This window comes from Pezoporus flaviventris, unplaced genomic scaffold (genome assembly GCF_033815535.1).
Source record: "Pezoporus flaviventris isolate CSIRO_AGI_PZ_B2104156 unplaced genomic scaffold, CSIRO_AGI_Pfla_v1 ptg000093l, whole genome shotgun sequence".
NCBI lineage: Eukaryota > Metazoa > Chordata > Aves > Psittaciformes > Psittacidae > Pezoporus > Pezoporus flaviventris.
In genome coordinates this window covers 2,356,946-2,373,987 of record NW_026892641.1, presented here as the reverse complement: position 1 = coordinate 2,373,987, position 17,042 = coordinate 2,356,946, and the positions used below count along the sequence as shown (strand labels likewise).

Sequence of the window (17,042 nt, the reverse complement as noted above, 5' to 3'; positions counted from 1 at the left end):
GGGACCGACCGGCTGCTGGGGAGCAGGGCAGGGCACAGGCCCGACACCGCCGCTGGATGGCGGTACAGACCGCGCTGCCTCCGCAGCCCATCGCCGTGGCCACTGGGCTGCAGCGAGCGGCCAGGCCGGGCTAAGCCGATAAGAAATGGGGGGGGGGGTGTCCCCGGCTTGGGGCAGTGTTTCCGCCTCGCAACAAGGTGCAGCCTCCTGCTGCTATGGTTCGGCACCCAGGTAACGTGAACTGATGGATGGCTGCTCCTTCATCAGTTACAGGCTACCCAGGTAACTGCGCTGTCAGCCCCACAAAGGCGGATTTACCCCTTCGTGCCTGGGGTGCACAAGAGAGCCTAGGCAGAGGGGGCAAAGTGTGGGAAAAAGATCCCCCTTTTTGTGTCCGAGGGGTGCGTGAAATCTCTGGGAAGCAGCATGCAGCCTGAGCGTGCCGGGGGGGGGGGACACGACACCATGTGAGAAATCCATTAGGAAGAGCCTGCAGAGAATTAAAGCCGCTGTGAAAAGCGGGCTGGAGAAACAGGAGACAGCAGAGCAGAGGGAGGGGGAACAAGCCAGGCTTTAATGCCAGCATAAAAAGCCTCCCCCTCTCCTGCTCGTTCCCCCCCCCCTTCATAAAAGAGGGAGTGCTGTGTGAATAGGAATTAGAGCAGCAACAGTATCTGCCCGCTGCCCAGCTCTGCCAGCTGTTGCATTCAGCCCTGCTTCCTGTCCCCGTGCCAGGAGCCGGACCTCGGGGGCAGCAGCTGGGAGCGCAGGGAGATGGGGCCAAGCCCACAGGTTCTCCTCATCCCTCCATGCAAGGCTCCGAGCATCCCCCTGCCCCGGCTCCTGCCTGCTGCCATCAGCACCCAGGGACAAACCAGGCCTTCCCCATCACAAAATACAGGGTTTAAAAACCACGTCTTTCTTCTAATGGCTGGTTTCCAATGCGAATGAGACGCATGCAAATCATCCTGCCTGTCCATCATCCTGCCTTATCTACTGCTTTTTGAACCTGCTGGCCAATTTCAGTGCTATCTGACAGAATGAGCCCGAATTATCCTATCATAAAGCTCTTGGAGAGAGCTGGAGTGGGATCCTTGGTAGAGGTGCGAGCTAAACCTCATTAGACATCAGAGAACCCATGGGGACAAGAGGCTGCTCTCAAGGGCAGGAAAGGCCCAGATCAGAAAAAGCTTTTTTTTAGACATCAAGTAATTCTTCTAGGATATGCAGATCCACAGGAAACCAGCTTTCAAAAGCCCTTCTGCTTATCACACTGCTTCGATATTTGAAAAGATACCATTTCCTGTGGACACACTGCTTCTTGAAGTTACCTTTCCATCCTTCTTCCTTCAATCAGAAGCGCCAAGGAAAAACCCAGCACCAGCCAAGGTTCTCGCTGTAGCCATGGGCATTGACGACAACGTCAAACTCCATAAGAAATCACTTTCTTGACATGCATCAGCTCAAGCTGCTCCTGGCGTGAAGCTCTTCCAGAGGAAGACTCTGGATTGGATTTCCTCTTGCCTTGCAAAACCAAACACCCACCGCAATGGGAGGCAGAAGGGGGCATAGCCAGGGTGAACAGCGGCTCCGGCAACCTTAATTCCAATGGGGCTTCCCAGTTCCTAGCTGGTCTCAGCAAACACAGCGGTGAGGTTTGTGTGTGGGGTTTGTTAAGAGACAGCTTGCTGATGGCAAAGCTTCCCTTGCCACTCCAGTCCATGCCAAATTATCCCAGGGCTGCAATGCCAGAAACCTGTAGCACTATCTTCTTCCCTTTGCACCGATGCACGCCCTTCGCTGGCTTCAAGGCATCCTGCTTTTCCTCTCCCTACCAGGGATTTCTGTTCTCCTGCGGAGCAGGGTCATGGGGAGAGGAGGCAGTGGGGATGGAAAAACCACTGGCAGCTAATCCAGAAGTTCAGCAGCTGCCGCTGGCATTTCAGAGTGTGACGGCTTTCAGGCCAGATGCCAAACGTGTCTTAGGTTCTAATCTCTCTGTCAGGTCACCCATCGCTTGTCACTCAAGCGCTGCTCCCCCAGGGGCCTGCTGGCACAGACGCCATCAGACAGGATGCAGCAGACGCTCCATCCATGCATCCCGAAGATTAGCATCAGCCAGACCCCCAGGCTTGCTCCTCTGTAGCCCCTGGCCCTACGTCCTCCCATCTAAAGCAGCCACGAGCAAGCACTTGCTGGTGCAGCATCTGGGCTTCGGGTGCACTTGCATTTAACGCTCCCCAGAACGAGCATCCTCTTCAGGGCTGCATGGCAGAGAGCTCCAGCGAGCCCCACGGGCTGTCTGCAGTGACCTTGCTGGGATGAGATCACTGGTGGTGTGCAAATAACTCCCTGATGCAAGCCAAGCAAATGGGGGGGCATCAGCTCCTGCCTGCATGTTGCACATCCAAGGCCAGGGCTGCAAAGCTTGGCCCTGGGCAGGGAACAGCACAGAGAGTTCATAAGCTTGCTGTATCCTGGAAGAAAGAACCCCTTCCTGGCCTTGGGAAGCAGGTGGGAGCCTGTCTTAACCTCTTTCTCCTTGGGCTTCCTCTGGCTAAAGCCACTACACAAGTGCATGAACGTCCCCCTGCAGACACACGGATGTATATGTACACACGTGCACTCCTGCACACAAGCCCATGCATGTTCATTAACACATGCATATTCATACATGCCAATGTGATGCTCTTCCACCCTGCATGCACGCGTGACTGCAGGCATGCAGGTCTGGGAGGCCCGTTTGCATGCCAGGATACAGGCTGGGGTCACACATACGTGTATGTACATGACACATGTGCACGTGTGTGCGGGCATGCAGGGATGCCCATGCAGGTTATAACCACAGCCTTTTAGAAGTCACCTAACCGCCTGCAATAAATAGCTACATGTCACACTACATGGCTTGGCTGCAACTGACAAAGGTCCTGCAAGGCAGGAGAAGCTATTATGGGAACAGATTGCTGGAATAAAATATTAGATTTCCTCTTATCAATCTCTTCAATGTGCTATAACTCTAATAGAAGTGCTCAGCCTTCTCCCTGCCAGCAAATCGCCCTCCCCAGGAAGGGGCTGAACTATGCCTGGACCCAGGGCTGGGAGGAAGGATGCTGTGTGGCAGGAGGGGATGGGGGGGGGGGGTCTGTACCCAGGGAAACAGGAGGGGGAAAAGCTGCTGCAGGGTTTTCTCTGCATCAGCTTTCTGTTTTTATTCCTCCCAAGGCTGGCTGCTCCCTAGATTGAACTCCATTTATTGCATGCAGCTCTTGAAAGAGGTTTCGTGGTCCACTGACAATCCCTAAATTGCCTGCAAGACCCAAACAAATGTACCTGTAATAGCTCAGCGAGGATGGCTGAGCCCTCCCCAGCACTGGCCTAATCGGTCCTTAGGGAGAGCTGGATAAACATATTCAGATCCCATGAATTATTAAAGGCGTTTTTTTATGTGGTGGAGGCCTGGCCTGACAGATTGCCTGGTAATCCCTCCTAGCCAGGCAGCTGCGGGAGTGCCCTTCCTTCCCTCTCATTTAACCTCAAACCCCATAACCCACTCCTTTGGGAATAAACTGAGATTACAGGCAGGCAGACATCAACCCAACATCATTCCCCCCAAACCCCATCTCCCTTGCCAGCACAGCATGAGAAGGATGCTCTACCATTCCCCTAAAGAAACACCAGGAAGGGAGACATTTCCTAAAGCCCAGAGGAGGAACCCACAGGCTCTTGTCCCTAAAGGAGCCTGTGCCCATGCAGGCAAGTCAGGCTGTGATGCTATTGTGCTGAGACAGATAAGATGCTGGCAGGTGGCAGAAGGAAATACGAGGACAAGGCTGTATCTGGTGTTTCGGAACGTGTGCCCTGACACTGCAAGAGACAGAACGACAGCAAGAAACAGACAGTCTATGCAGAAATGGAAAACGAGTCATGGTGGAGAGAGCCCATTCCTCTACGTCTTCTGCAATACCCATCCCACCTCCTCCTCTGCGCCTGGGGACCGAGGTAGGAGGCTTGTTCCCCCCAGTTATTGCTTCCAATGTGACCCAAGGTGCTTGTTACCGTGTGGGATTGTTTTCTATTGCTGATGGGAAGCACGTCTGATAGTTTGCACCAGGCACTTGTCCCAGAAACACAGCGCCTTTGGTGGCAACTGCCATTAAACGGCCCGTGGCTGAATGGATTTTGACCTTCCCCTTGGCTTCGGGTGGTTGGGCAGGGATGGAAAGGGTGCTGTGCCACATCTGTCCCCAACAAAGAGCTGTGCTCTTCTCCTGCCTTTCACTGGCTAATGAAATATCCCCCAGAGAAAAGCATACACCAGCAGGCAAGGATCCAGGACAGGAGGTGTGAATTAAAGGCTTGCTACAGTTGATAATGATCATAAATAAATACTTGGTAATTAGCATCTAATTAGCACATCCCATCCACTGACCTCCAAGCACTTGGATAGAAAAGATTAGCCTTATTTACCCATGTTGCAGAAGAGGTGGTGAGGGTGCCAAACACAGTGTTACTGCTAATTTCAGGAGGTCAGCAGCCCAGGCCTCCTCTTTATGCTTGCCCAGCACTTACCACTATAGAGAGTGGGCGAAGAGAGCAGCAGCTTGCCTCCCCTGATAAGCCCATTTCATCACTCCCAGGTCAGACAGCTCCTCCAGGACCGGGGTGGCTCAAGGAGGTGGCCTGCTACCAGGTCCGATTTGCCTCAGGCTGGACAGCAGGTAGGGGTAACAACCCCAGCACCTTTCCTGTATTTCCCATGCCTTGGGAAGACCCCAGTGCACCTCATTCCCCATCCGGTTTGCAGGCATCACTGCTGTCAGTGGTACCTGCAGGACACAGGCTGCTCCAACGGTCCCTGCTGTGAGCCTGGCTGGAAAAGTGCCCACGTGCCCTGCTTTGTGCTGCCTGCCCACCTTGTCTGCATCCCGTGATGTGACTGCTTTCTGCAGCCCAGACAATGCTGCTCAAGCGCTACTCACAGATGCTTGGTAACGTGTGGCGGTCAGACGAGCAAGTGCACAGACCAACCTGGCCTTGGAAGGAGCACTGCCTAACATCACAAACACCAAACATCATCCTGAACACCAGACATCATCCTGAACAACTGCCTCATCCGTCTCATGCTTTACTGCCTCAGTGGTAGTCCATATCCTCATCCTGCTCCTTCTTCTACCTTCTAACAGATGTCTCCCTGTTGTGCCTTCGCTTCTGACTTATCCAATAATCTCTCTGAATCCAAAGCAGAAGACAAGGGGGGTTGGAAAATGAATGTATCTTGGTTTAAGAAAGGAAAAAACAAGTAGAAAGGAGAAAAATTCCAAGCCAAAACCAGGACAAAGCAAAGAACTTCACTGCTCCCTTCCCAGCATGAAACTTCCACCCCTATGAGGGGACACTGGTGATTAAAGCAGACATTAAGGAGACATAACTGGTAGCTGTCAGCCACCTGTACCCTTCTCTCCCCACCTCCTCCTCCTCTTCCGTCTCTCAAAGCACACCAAGTGTTTTCCTACCTGTGACATTGACTTCCACCAACCCCGACCGGGTACCGATGGCGTTGGAGGCCTCACAGACATAGGTGCCAGCCACGCTGTAGGAGACGGGCCCTTTAAAGTAGATGGTGTTGTTCTGGATTTCCACGCTCCCTGGCAGAGTCCCATTTGGCCTGGAGGAAACAAAGAAGGTAAATCCATTGAATGATGAGAACCAAGGTTCTTTATATGGATTGTTTGGGGTGTTTTTTTCCCCCTTTCTCTGCGATTACAAGGGAGATTGGACATATCTGGGTCACCTCCAAGCCTGACTTTGCATTTGATGGAATACACAGGAATGGGACATCAACCTGACCCTGGTTTACTCCAGTTTCCTGCCCATGGAAGTCTCCTGGGCAGCTTATCAGCCAGTGTTAATTGCAACTCAGCTCGAGTAAAGCAGTGCTGATTTAGAGCCCTGCCACCTATGACCTGCCCACGTCAGAAGAGGTGTGAAACTGGCATAAGGCAGAAGGAGATCTGGAGATACACACAATGAATGAACAAAATCAGACAAGAAATAAAACCAAACCCCCTGTGTGTTAGGAAAAGACACACATGGCCTGGTTATTCTTAATTACTGAAGCAAAGTAAAGTAATTACTTCTCTTAGGCAATTAAAAATTACTCAAGTCATTCTTTCCCCTCCTCCCACCAAAGATGTGCACATATTGTCAGCAATTTGTAAGAAACAAAAGGGAATAATGGGGGTATAATTAGGTCTGTAAAGAAGTGCCTAAATGCACATGCACATATTTTGCATGTCTACGTGTACACATAGGCACATACGTATAGCAAATACTTTAAGCCTTTCTCAGCTACATCAGGCCAATGATCCCAAAGATGTTAGAATACAACAGCCTAACGTTGATCCTCTGCCTATAGGGCCCTGAACTAAAGGGCACATCTGAAATCTGTGTGTGTGATGCTAAAGAAGGCTATCGCTTCCTTTAACAGCAACCCTGACTGTTGCTCTTCAGGGATGGCTGGCTTTTACATTTCAACCAGGAACCAAACATCATCCATCCTCCTTCCTTTCTTCCTCTTTTTCCCCCCAGTCTCACTTGCTTTCTCTATTTTCCTCTTCTTCCACCTCCATTGTCCTTATCTTCAGCTGAGCTCCATCGTTCCTTTCCATCCTCTCAGGTCAATAATCCTATATACTGTCCTAACTGACCCATCAAGTGTGCCAGAGAGACTGGGGAATCAGGCTGAAGCACTGTCAGGCTTTGAAACCCACACTCTGTAGCTCCTTGCTTTCTCTCTCCATTATTCTTCCCACAGTTCCTTCTCAAAGCAAAGTATTGATGCTCCCAGCTGTACGTCAAGAAACCCTTGCAGGCTAAAGACAGACAAATGGACATATGCCCAGCTCACAGAGAATCCAGTAGGAAAAGAACTCTTTCCAGCGTTGACAAAAAAGGCATCAATCAGATAAGCACATGGGGACCAACTCAGTGCCTGGCTCACAGAGATGCTGTTCCCAAGAATCCATTTCTGCCAGAGCTGACTTTATTACCCACACAGTGTATAAACCAGGTGTGCAATGACACATAATAGTCATGCAGTGCCATGCTCAACCCTAACACCTGCATCCCCTGTTGTGGTTGAACCTAGTTGGTAACTAAACCACTTTCTTGCCCAGGGCTGCAGACACATCACCTGGCTGAGACATTTGGCACCTGGTGACCCCGTGCTTCAGCTTTAAGCCTGACTTCAGCATCACTATCATAGCAGGAGCAGACTGCTCCAACAGAGACCAGGGTCAGTGACAGAGCCCCTGCTGCAGAAAGCCTGGTGCCCAGGAGCCCAGCAAGCATTCAGCCTCCAGCCTAGATGTGAGCAATAGCAGAACAAAGGGATGAAATGACTTGCCCAAAAGCACAGCAAAACCCTGCCTTCTGTCCCCAGCTCCATCTCACAGGGCTTGCTTCAGCTCAATTCATCGGTCCTGCTGCACAGAGATAGCCTAAACTGGAATCTCTTCTGCCTTGGTGCCACAAGGAGCATCTTTGCCTCTACCGCTTCCCTGGCAACGTTGTGAGGAACCCAGAGAGTCCCTTGGAGTTTAAGTCGAACTGGCAGAACCAAGAGAGCAAGAGAAAGGGGAACAAGAACTAGAAAGACGGCAAGAAAAACAATCCTCTTCAGCCTTTCACTGTGAACAGTTTGAGCTGGGAAGCGGAGTTAAGAGTGAATATGCCTAGCTCCTTACAAAGCCATTTTGAGAGCCTCTTTCCTGATGACAAATGCCAGCTGAAAAGAAGAAAGGATCCATTTGATCTTTCTTTTTTAAAGCTACACGAGTGCCTCTAGAAAGAAAGAGGGAGAGAGAACCACACCTGGTTGCATCAATTCCCATCCGACTCCCCAGACACCCCTCACTCACTCTTCAATCCCTTTAGTGCGTTCAAACCAAAAGCTGAAACCCTGAAGGATCGGGAATTGCTTCTGTTTAATGTCAGTCACAGGAGGATGAGCGTTCCAAGGGGGAGCTCCTGCTCACTGCTGGGGCTGATCCCAGGGAAAGGCTTTTTGACATGGAGATAATTTTGGTGCTATTTGTGCCCCTTTAAGGAAGGGAACCCTTGGGTTCTTTTTCAGCTCTCCTACTGACTCACTTGACTGGTGCTGGGCAAATTATTCACCTTGTCATATCTCAGCTGCTTCACATCACCACAGCAGGATGTTATTCCAGTGGGGTGAGAACAGGAAGTTATCCAGGGTATTGAGGCTGCAATTGACCAGCTCTCCCCTCACATACACAGGTTTTACCTTGGACATCATCACTGACAGTAATGTGACCAGGCCCTAACTGACCAGAGGGTGACTGAGGTTTCCTTGTCCCTGTTTGAAGATCATATGTGCTGCTCAGAGGAGTAGCACTGCAGACACTTACAGCTTCCATTCATAGGTGTGAGCTGGGGGGTTGGCATCAGATTTGCATATCAGCTTCACATCCTTCCGATTGAGGAACCAGTTGCCATCAAACCCCTCGATAGTGACTTCTGGCTCATCTGCAAGGGGATGAAAAAGATGGAAGGGCAGGAGGGAAAAGGAGAGGAAAGAATCATGGAAAAAGAAGAGGGAGAAAATTAAGTAGGAAGAGAGGAGGGGGCAGAGGTGCCAGAAGGAGAGAGATTGAAAGGTGGGGAAGATGATGGGACAAGGAATGTGAGAGAGGATGAATGAAGAAGAGAGAGAGAGAGAAGAGGAGGAAGAAAGGGACATGGCAGAGGCAGAGAGGGGAAGAAGAAAGAGAAAGCATATGATTATTCCAGGCGTCACTTCAGCTTTCACTCTCCAGAAGGAGAGAGCAGCCCCTACTTCAACCCTTGCACCAGGCCAGCATCTTGCATTCAGAACAACCCCCTTTTTAGCCAGGTTTATCTCCACCCCAGGGCCTGGCCATGGAGCGTTCTCTCCAGCCCTGCCCCTGCTCACTTACACTGCACGTTGAGGGTCATGCTGTCGGTAAAGCGGTCCAGCTGGTAATTGACCACACACATGAGCTGCTGGCGGTGGGCTTCCCGGCTCGGCACCAGCCGGTACCGGCTGATCACGGTGATGGTGCCATTGCTGTTCCGGATCTCCTCGAACTCCGCTTCCCCTTTGAGCTTGGTGTCCCAGGTGACAGTGCTGGGAGGCTTCCCATTAGAGGAGGTGCAGGTAGCTACCAAGATCTTTTCTGTCCTGCCAGACTTAGCAATAAGTGGCCGCTTGGTGCCCTCCATCCAATTTGTGGGCTTGGCTGCAAGGAATTGCAAAAAGGAGGAGAAGAAAAGGGTTAGGAAAGCAATGCTACCGCCCAAGAGACATCAAGCACCACTGAGCCTGCTGCTGAAAACCACCAGCAACCTACTCTGCAGAAAGAATGGTGGAGGTCCCTTAGAGGCACAGATACACCATGGAAAGTCAGTCCTTTCCTGCCATAGGTTTTCAGCGCTATGCTTGAATGAGAAACCAAAACTGGAGAGCAAATGAATCACGCACGCTGTGGGTGGCATCTATGCACTCACAACCTAAGCTCCACGGACAAGCTCTACTTGTGCATAGGATCTTTCTGTTGTCTTTTCTCTGTTCTCTTGACAGCCACCGGCTCACTACGGCTCACCACTCCCTTAGGGACCAGGTCACTGTTATCACTCCTGCATTTAAGAGGCAGGGGAACCGAGGCCTGGAAAGAGGAAGAGGCATTCCTGTGAGAGCTCAGTGAACCACCTACCCTGACCTCCCTGCTCTTCGCCTCTTTATAGTCAACCTGAAAGATCACCATAGGTGCAATTCACACCCAAGATTCACCTCTGCCCTAAGCTGCCAGGAAATGAGTCTCAGGCTCCTCCAGATCTGTTTAACTGGAGGCAATGGCTCACACGACTCTTACCCAGCACAGTGAGGTTGAGCTGACTTTCCCGGTTGCCGGCTGGGAAGGTAGCAAACTCACAGATGTAAACTCCCTCATCCTCCAGCTCTAGCCGGGAGAGCTGAATGGTGCCATCTTTGAAGGATGGATTCCGGAAAGTCACCCGCTCTTTGTAGGGCGAGAGGATGGAGACCCCCATGGCAGGGTTGTAGATGGCCACATTCTGCTTGGTGCCATTGGTGGCTTTCTGCCACGTCACTTGCGTGATCTTCACATTGGGGAGCGGATTGGTGAAGCTGCAGTGCAGGACCACGTCTGTTCCGATAAACCCCGAGACTGTGTCATTGACTAAGACAGTCTGAGCTTGCAGCCCTGCAATAAAACAGAAAGACATGAATATACCCGTGCTTCTCAGACAGAGAAAGTGAGCAAAAGAACAGTTCTTGGACATCACGCCCATGAATTCCTTCATTTATTCATTTGTCTGCTTCTCGGCATGGCTGATATGAGGCCAATCTATGGCTACAGGCACCCATCATCTTCTGCGACTACCTGCATCCACCTCCACCTCCTGCAGCTTCACTCCTGTTCATAAACACCTTCCTTTCCACAGTCGGTGTTTACACTTCACTACAACCAGCCCTAATGCTGGGGTTCACGGTCACCAAAAGGCGTGAGGTTGGATCAATAATACTTTCCTTCCTTTTGTCTTCAAATTTGGGTGACACTTGATCAGTTGCTGTAAATATGCAGAGCATGCGTATCTGGAGGCTCATGAAAGCACTGATATTTATCAGCACAGCATATCCTAACATATGCTAACACACACTCAGACATCCATTTAATCCTATTGCAAATGCATCAGTAATTAAGCAAGCTGCTAAGACTCAGCCCTAATTTTGGAGTGGCAATAGTTCCCATCTAAGAACAGACTTACAGCAGTGCCCATGCACCTTGCATGATCTACCTGCCTAATCTAGATTGTTTCTGTGGCCTTTTATTAACCCCAGAAGTGGCTGCATTTAGGAACCTTCCACCTTTATCCTGCGGAGTAAAGATGAAAGGTGCTCAGGCAAAGTGGCGGCTGGTGTTCCTGACTGCTATTCTGTCTCAGCTGATCCCTCCCCTAACAGCTGGAGTACAAGGGCTCCCACCAGACTGGCCCTGAAATTCATCTTTGACTGCCACTGTGTCTTTCCCTAATCTGTATGTTTAGAGATAATGCTCTGGTAATTATACAACCAGTATTTATGTGATAAATGCAATACAGAAGCAAGGTGGTAAGAACAAGAAAAGCGGGTTTTGCTCATTGCTTCTGGCAGAATCTGAAATTGGATGTATTCTGGGAGACAGAGTAAAGGAAAAGAAAGGGGTAATAAAAAAAGAAAGATGTACAAAGAGGGAGGAACATGAAAGGGTAATGAAAGAGACAAAGTCTGGGCAAAGAAAAAACCTATGGCAAGAGAAACATCTCCTAACTGAGGGGACAGAGCATTTCAGAATGCTCTGTTCTTGCGGGGGACAAACAGGTTCCTCATGTAAGCTCAAGATGAATTCCTCAGTCTTAACGCCCCCAGGCTCCTGGTGGATGTACCCCGTGATGTACACATGAACCTGAGCAAGGTCTCCCTCCTGCACCTTCACACGCACACCAAGTGCAGGCATACATAAAGCCTCACCCACAAGCATCACCTCTACCATCCCCTCGGCATGCTCCCATGTTGTCCTCTCACACCATGCCTGCAGCACTCCGCCTCATCTCAGTCCCCACATCTCATCTCTAAACCTCTTCTTTCTCCCCTTCTCCTTCCCACCACGCCACGCCTATGACCCCGAGGACAAGCCTCAACAATCCATCCCGGCCATGAGACGCCATCAGTTGACCACAGTCATCAGCAGTTAAGACCGAAACTCAGTCTCTAGAGCTTTGTGTGAACTTGCCCCCTTCCCTGAGTCAAGTGCTGGTTTGCCCCACACCCTAGCATCGCAGCTGGGTGCTCAGGAATGCCTTTCAGTGCCGCTCACAGCCACAGCAAAGCGCTGGTGCCCTCATGTGCCTGCATGCATGAAGACTATTAGACACCGGACCAGCCCGTGACCTGTGGGACCCCAACACACACCAGCCTTCCTGATGGAATGAGGGCACTGGATGTAGATAACGCTATGCTGGGATGAGAGGAAGACGGATGGCGAGAGGGGAGATGCCTCCAACACGCAGCATGTGCTGCTCCTTCTACCCTGCAGGTGAGAGGCTCTTGCAGAAGTGCCCACACCCGTGGAGGTGAGCAACACCATTTGCCAAGCAGTCTGGCTCGGAAGCCTTCAGAGCTTCACAAAGCGTGTGGGAGCTTGCCGGAGAGCAAAAGCAATCACGTAGCAAAGGCCCTGGGAACAACCTGCCGCCCATCTCCTGCTGTAGGTGTGCTCAGCACTCCCTCTTTCTCCCAAGGCTGGAGCAGAGCGGATTCATCAGCACCGGTCCCCACCTCTTTCATGAAGGGCCCATGCCCTGGAGCAGGACCTGCCCACGGCTGGGGCGATGGCGCAGCTGGCTGCGCTCCCACACAAGCTGCCTGACCCCCCACAGGCCCCAGCGCTTCCCTTTGAACCCAGCTTTCCACATCCCAATAAAAGAGGCCCCGTTCGCGACAGGAGGAAGTCGTGGCCCGGCGCCTCCTCCCTTGCCAGCAAAGCGAGGGATGAGCCGAACTCCAGAGAGGACGGATGGAAAGCCACCGGCATCTCCCCAGAGCTCCCATGCAGGGCAGCAGCCTGGTCTCTCCCTAGCAAGGGCTGTGGATAGGCACTGCATGCAGAAGGCTATGCCGGGATGCAGGCTACCGCTGCCCAAGGATGGGTACCTAAGACATGCCTCTTAAATAAGGATATTGCCAGCCAGCCTGGTGGAGAATGCGACATACATCACAAGAGGGAGATCAATCCAGTCCCTCACTTATCATTGCTATGTCCTTTCTTCAAGCTATGATTTCCCTGCAAATTAATGAATGATCCTTTTAAAAATCAAGTGATTTTTCTTGACTTTGAGCAGTGGAAACAATTCCCACTCCTGCTCTCCCCCTTCTACCCTACCACTGCCATGGGGCCCATGCATCAGTGCAGACTGCTTGGACAGGAACTGGAGAAAAAGCAGGCTTTGGTGCTGACAAACCAGACCCTTGCAGAGCCCTCTGCCCAGGTGTAGCAAACTTTTGGCTAGGGAAAAAGCTGGTGCCAGTTCAGGTACTGCCTGCCAGCAACACCACGCTGCCAAAGCTGGGATTCAGGCTCCTACACGCAGCAGCTTTAACAAAAACACATTCCAAACTTTCTAAAGGCTTCAGGGGAAAACGGGGGAGAATAAAAACAGCACGAGAACAAAACAAATCAAACAAAAAATACCCCCAAAAAACCCCAAACACCGTGCGGAAATCGTGTTTCCTTTCCAGGTGACTGAATAACCCATGGCTCTTTTGCAAGAGAGGGTGAACCCTTTCTGTTGTGCTCCTCGAAGGCTCTCGTCAGGAAAACAGCTCACCCATTGTTCTGCTCCATACCGGGGCAACAACACCCGCACCTCAACAGCAGCGATGAGGAAGGGGGACAGATGGAGTAAAGGGGTTTTGCAAGTTGCTGGATTAGCCTTCCATGCTCCCATCCTAAAGCAGAAGCCAGAGGGCAAACTAGCGGCCACCATGCTCTAGGGAGCAGTTGCTTGCAAGGTGACTGAGCTGGGATGGCAGGTCTTCCCTCGCCCCGTTACACACTCAATAATTCATCAGGGCAAACGCATAGATAATTGATGGTAATGAGCGTGCAAGGCCGGGAGAGGAGGAGAAAATAAAATCCCTAATCAACCTCTGGAGAGCCTTGAACATGGTAAGCAGGGTGCGCGTGGATGTGCAGCGCTGGGGGCTCGCCTTGCTGCTTCTTTGCTCAAGGATCGGTGTGGTCGGTGTGGCAGGGAAAAGGCTCGGATACATCCTCCCATTTGGGGTGCCTATGCCAGATCTCCCAGTGCCCACCAATCCACTCTGATACCTCCCAAGGGGCAGCCAGCACACACGGAAGCGTTAGGTGTATGGGTTGAAGCTTGCCGAGGTGTGTTTTACTCGTTAGTTTCTTGGTGTTAGCTTTTGTTCAGGACCAAAAGCAATAAAAAAGGCCCAGATGAGTGCCAAAGACATGCTGGTGCCAAGACCTCATTAGTGGAGACCTCTGAGATCCTACTCCTCCACCTGGGCCTCTGAAGTGGTTTGCACTGATGCCTTTCCCCACGATCCCAAACCCAGATATTTACTAGGTCACCCAAGGCCTTGGGGGCACCATGCAGAACTCAAGGTGCCCTGCGGCACAGGGAATGGGCTGGGAAGGGAGGTCTGGACTCCTTGGGCGTGAGGGGCGCTGGGGAGGGAGCAGATGAAGTGGCAGCTTGTGGCTCTTGAACCTGAAAACCCTTTCTCCTAAAAGCCCACAAGGTGCTGTTATTACATCAAGGCTCCCACACTTGTAAATCTGGTTCTTGCTCCCCCATATAGAAAGCTCTGGAAATGATCTCCAGGCCTTGGCGAGCTCTGTCACAACAGCAAGCCTCCAATCAATGCCTCTTTGTTAAGAACCATGTGAACTCCACGCTGCTTTGCACAACCTTGCCTCGGCTGAGCCTCTCACCAATTTCTCTCCCTCCTGTTCCCTGATACTCATCTCACCCCAAGGGCATTGAAACAGCCCTTGGCAGCAAGCGTGATGAGGCACCCTTCAGTGTGGCAATATCACGGCTGATGCAAAAGTCAGAGGAATCAGTACTGATAGTCTTTGCATCACTTATATAACTAAACTGAAGGTCACAGCAGCTGGACCTTACAAAAAGCATTTGCTGGCATTTCTGAATTCACCTTCCAAGTCTCCCTTATTCTTACATGGAAACCAAGGTCTGAAACACAGCCCTTGTGGAGCAGAACGCAACCAGATTCCAACAGCCCAGAGGAATGCTGCAGGTGTGTTAGGCAGGGTGGGAAATGGGAAAGAAGGTCCTAAATCCCAGCAGGGGAATTTCAGGTGGCAAGAAGCAAAGGTTTGAGCTGGTGCTGCGCCAAGATGTTGGGGTTAATACCTGTCCTCTTGCCAGAGAGACTTTGTATTGATTGCCAGGCATTCAAATCAGCACTCTGCTGCTCTTCCAAAAGAGCACAGTGCTTGCCTCACCCTGCTTAGTCAATGCTTGCAGCCAACTGCAACGAAGGAGTGGTCTCCAGTGATTCACCAGCATGCACTTCCTGCAGCAGCAGACTTTCACTGGAGGTCTCACTGTCATGCACTGATTCAGTTCTGCCCCACTCACTGTGGAGCTTGTACACCAGAGGGGTTAGAAGAGGAAGACTGAGTTTCCAACACAAGGGCCTCAGAAAGAAGACGAATGCAAAAGATGTGGCAAGATTATAGCTCCAGGTGACATGGCTGCACATGAAAGGCCTGAGATAACACCGTGATCGGGTGGGGGCACACCCAAGCATCCCTTCCCCAAGCTGAGAGCTGGGAGCTTTATGGGAGCTGAATGGGAAATGGCAGTGTGCACACTGGCCCGTCTGGCTTCCATCCAAATCCCTCTCAAAAAAGAACCAACGGGCTTGGCTTTGGCTTGCAAATGGGAAACACAAGGTCTTTTACTCTAGGTCACTGGTTCATATTCAGAACCAGCAGGCAGCAGCAACAGCAGAGATGTTATTGTCTGAGGTCCAGTCAATGGCTTGTACTGAGTGAGGTCTCTTCACTGGCTGTCTGCTGGGACAGGGCAGTGGAGATGCCTTTGGGATAAAGCAGGGTTGCCTTCTGCCTATGCAGTTATTTCCTCTTAGGATAAATGAAGCTAAAAGTAGCCTCAGGATCCTCTTCAATAAAAGATCGTCCCCAAAGGGCCTGATCCACTGACGCTCCACTTGCTCTCTGTTAAGGTGTGGAAGGTCTATTCATTGAGCCACCACTGGGATTCACACAAAGGCCCCAAATAACACCGAGGCCATGTTTGTCCCAGGCGTTCTTCACAGAAATAGATGAAAGAAAAGCAGACGCCAGGGTGAGCCTGGCCACAGATCAAACAGACAGCGGAAAGCCGAGATGAACACCAGGCTGGACCATTAGCTCTTGCTGTCTGTGCTTCTGCTTTGTGAACGCTCTCAGTTGTAGCCAACCTTCTCGTTCTCTAGGAAAAGGGCTGCCAACCAGAGGAGTGGGAACGGAACAACGATTCCTGCCTTTGCTCCCGGCTTCCACTCCGTGCTGTACCTCTCCTGGCTTTCACACAGATGCTTTGCTTCCCCCCCCCCCCCCCCAAGTCAAGGAGGGGAACATGCCCCATGGCAAACGCAGGAGGGCTGGCAGAGCAGCTGAAAGAGCTGACACAGCACTGGGAAAGGCCTTCCTGCAATAAAGCTGTGAAACCCCATGCTCAGCAACAAAGCACAAAGGCTCCTCAGTCACCACGGAGGAGCCGGCTCCGCTGCCCGCCCCGCCCCGCAAGCATGTCGGCTAATCCTTGGGCAAGAGCTGCCAGTTCCCACACACCTGAGCAGCGAACCCGGCTGCCCCCAGCCTCCACCTGACATGTACCGGCACTGGGACCACTTTCCCATCCACGCAGCCTTTCCCTTCAGCTCTTTTCCCACTGCGAGCTCTTACTCATACCTATCTGGTGCCTGGCTTCACAAGACCGTCATCTCCTATCCCCTGTGGCCTTGTGCAACTCACTATAGCTAACTCACAGCTCCCTCTTCCCCTGCTACCTGTCTCAGTAAGCCAGGAGAGGATTGCCTCTCAACTTGGGTCTACAAGGCTTGTTTCTTTGACTTTGCCTTCCTTCCATTTTACAACAGTTCCTACCCCTTTTGTGGCTCTCCAACATCACTTGCACCTTCTCATCCCTAGCCACTATTCCCTCTGGAGGGGCATCGGTGATACGCCCAGGATCATAATTCTCCACTAGGGAAAGCAGGCAGCAGGCCACGAAAATACAAGGGTGGGCAAAGAGCAAAGAAATCGAAGACCCTTCTCTCAAGAGCCATCTTATTGCTTGCCAGCAAGGAAAAAGCCAGAGTCTTCTCGCTTACCAACTCTGAGCTGTAAACAAGAGGGAAGACTGGGAAAGAGGACCACAGT

The 17,042-nt window shown here is 51.5% G+C and overlaps 1 protein-coding gene across 4 annotated transcripts in view; it reads right to left on the bottom strand.

Annotated features, from left to right (window-relative positions):
• The window catches only part of NECTIN1 (nectin cell adhesion molecule 1), a 92,115-nt gene that overhangs the window by 40,254 nt on the left and 34,819 nt on the right, over window positions 1–17,042 (bottom strand). For all 4 annotated transcript variants that reach the window (XM_061476122.1, XM_061476123.1, XM_061476125.1 and 1 more), the window contains exons 2-5: window positions 9,915–10,265; window positions 8,979–9,281; window positions 8,430–8,547; window positions 5,514–5,665 (exon numbers count right to left, since the gene is read on the bottom strand). In XM_061476122.1, the coding sequence (XP_061332106.1) occupies window positions 5,514–5,665; window positions 8,430–8,547; window positions 8,979–9,281; window positions 9,915–10,265 (924 nt within the window). The remainder of the gene's footprint in view (window positions 1–5,513; window positions 5,666–8,429; window positions 8,548–8,978; window positions 9,282–9,914; window positions 10,266–17,042) is intronic.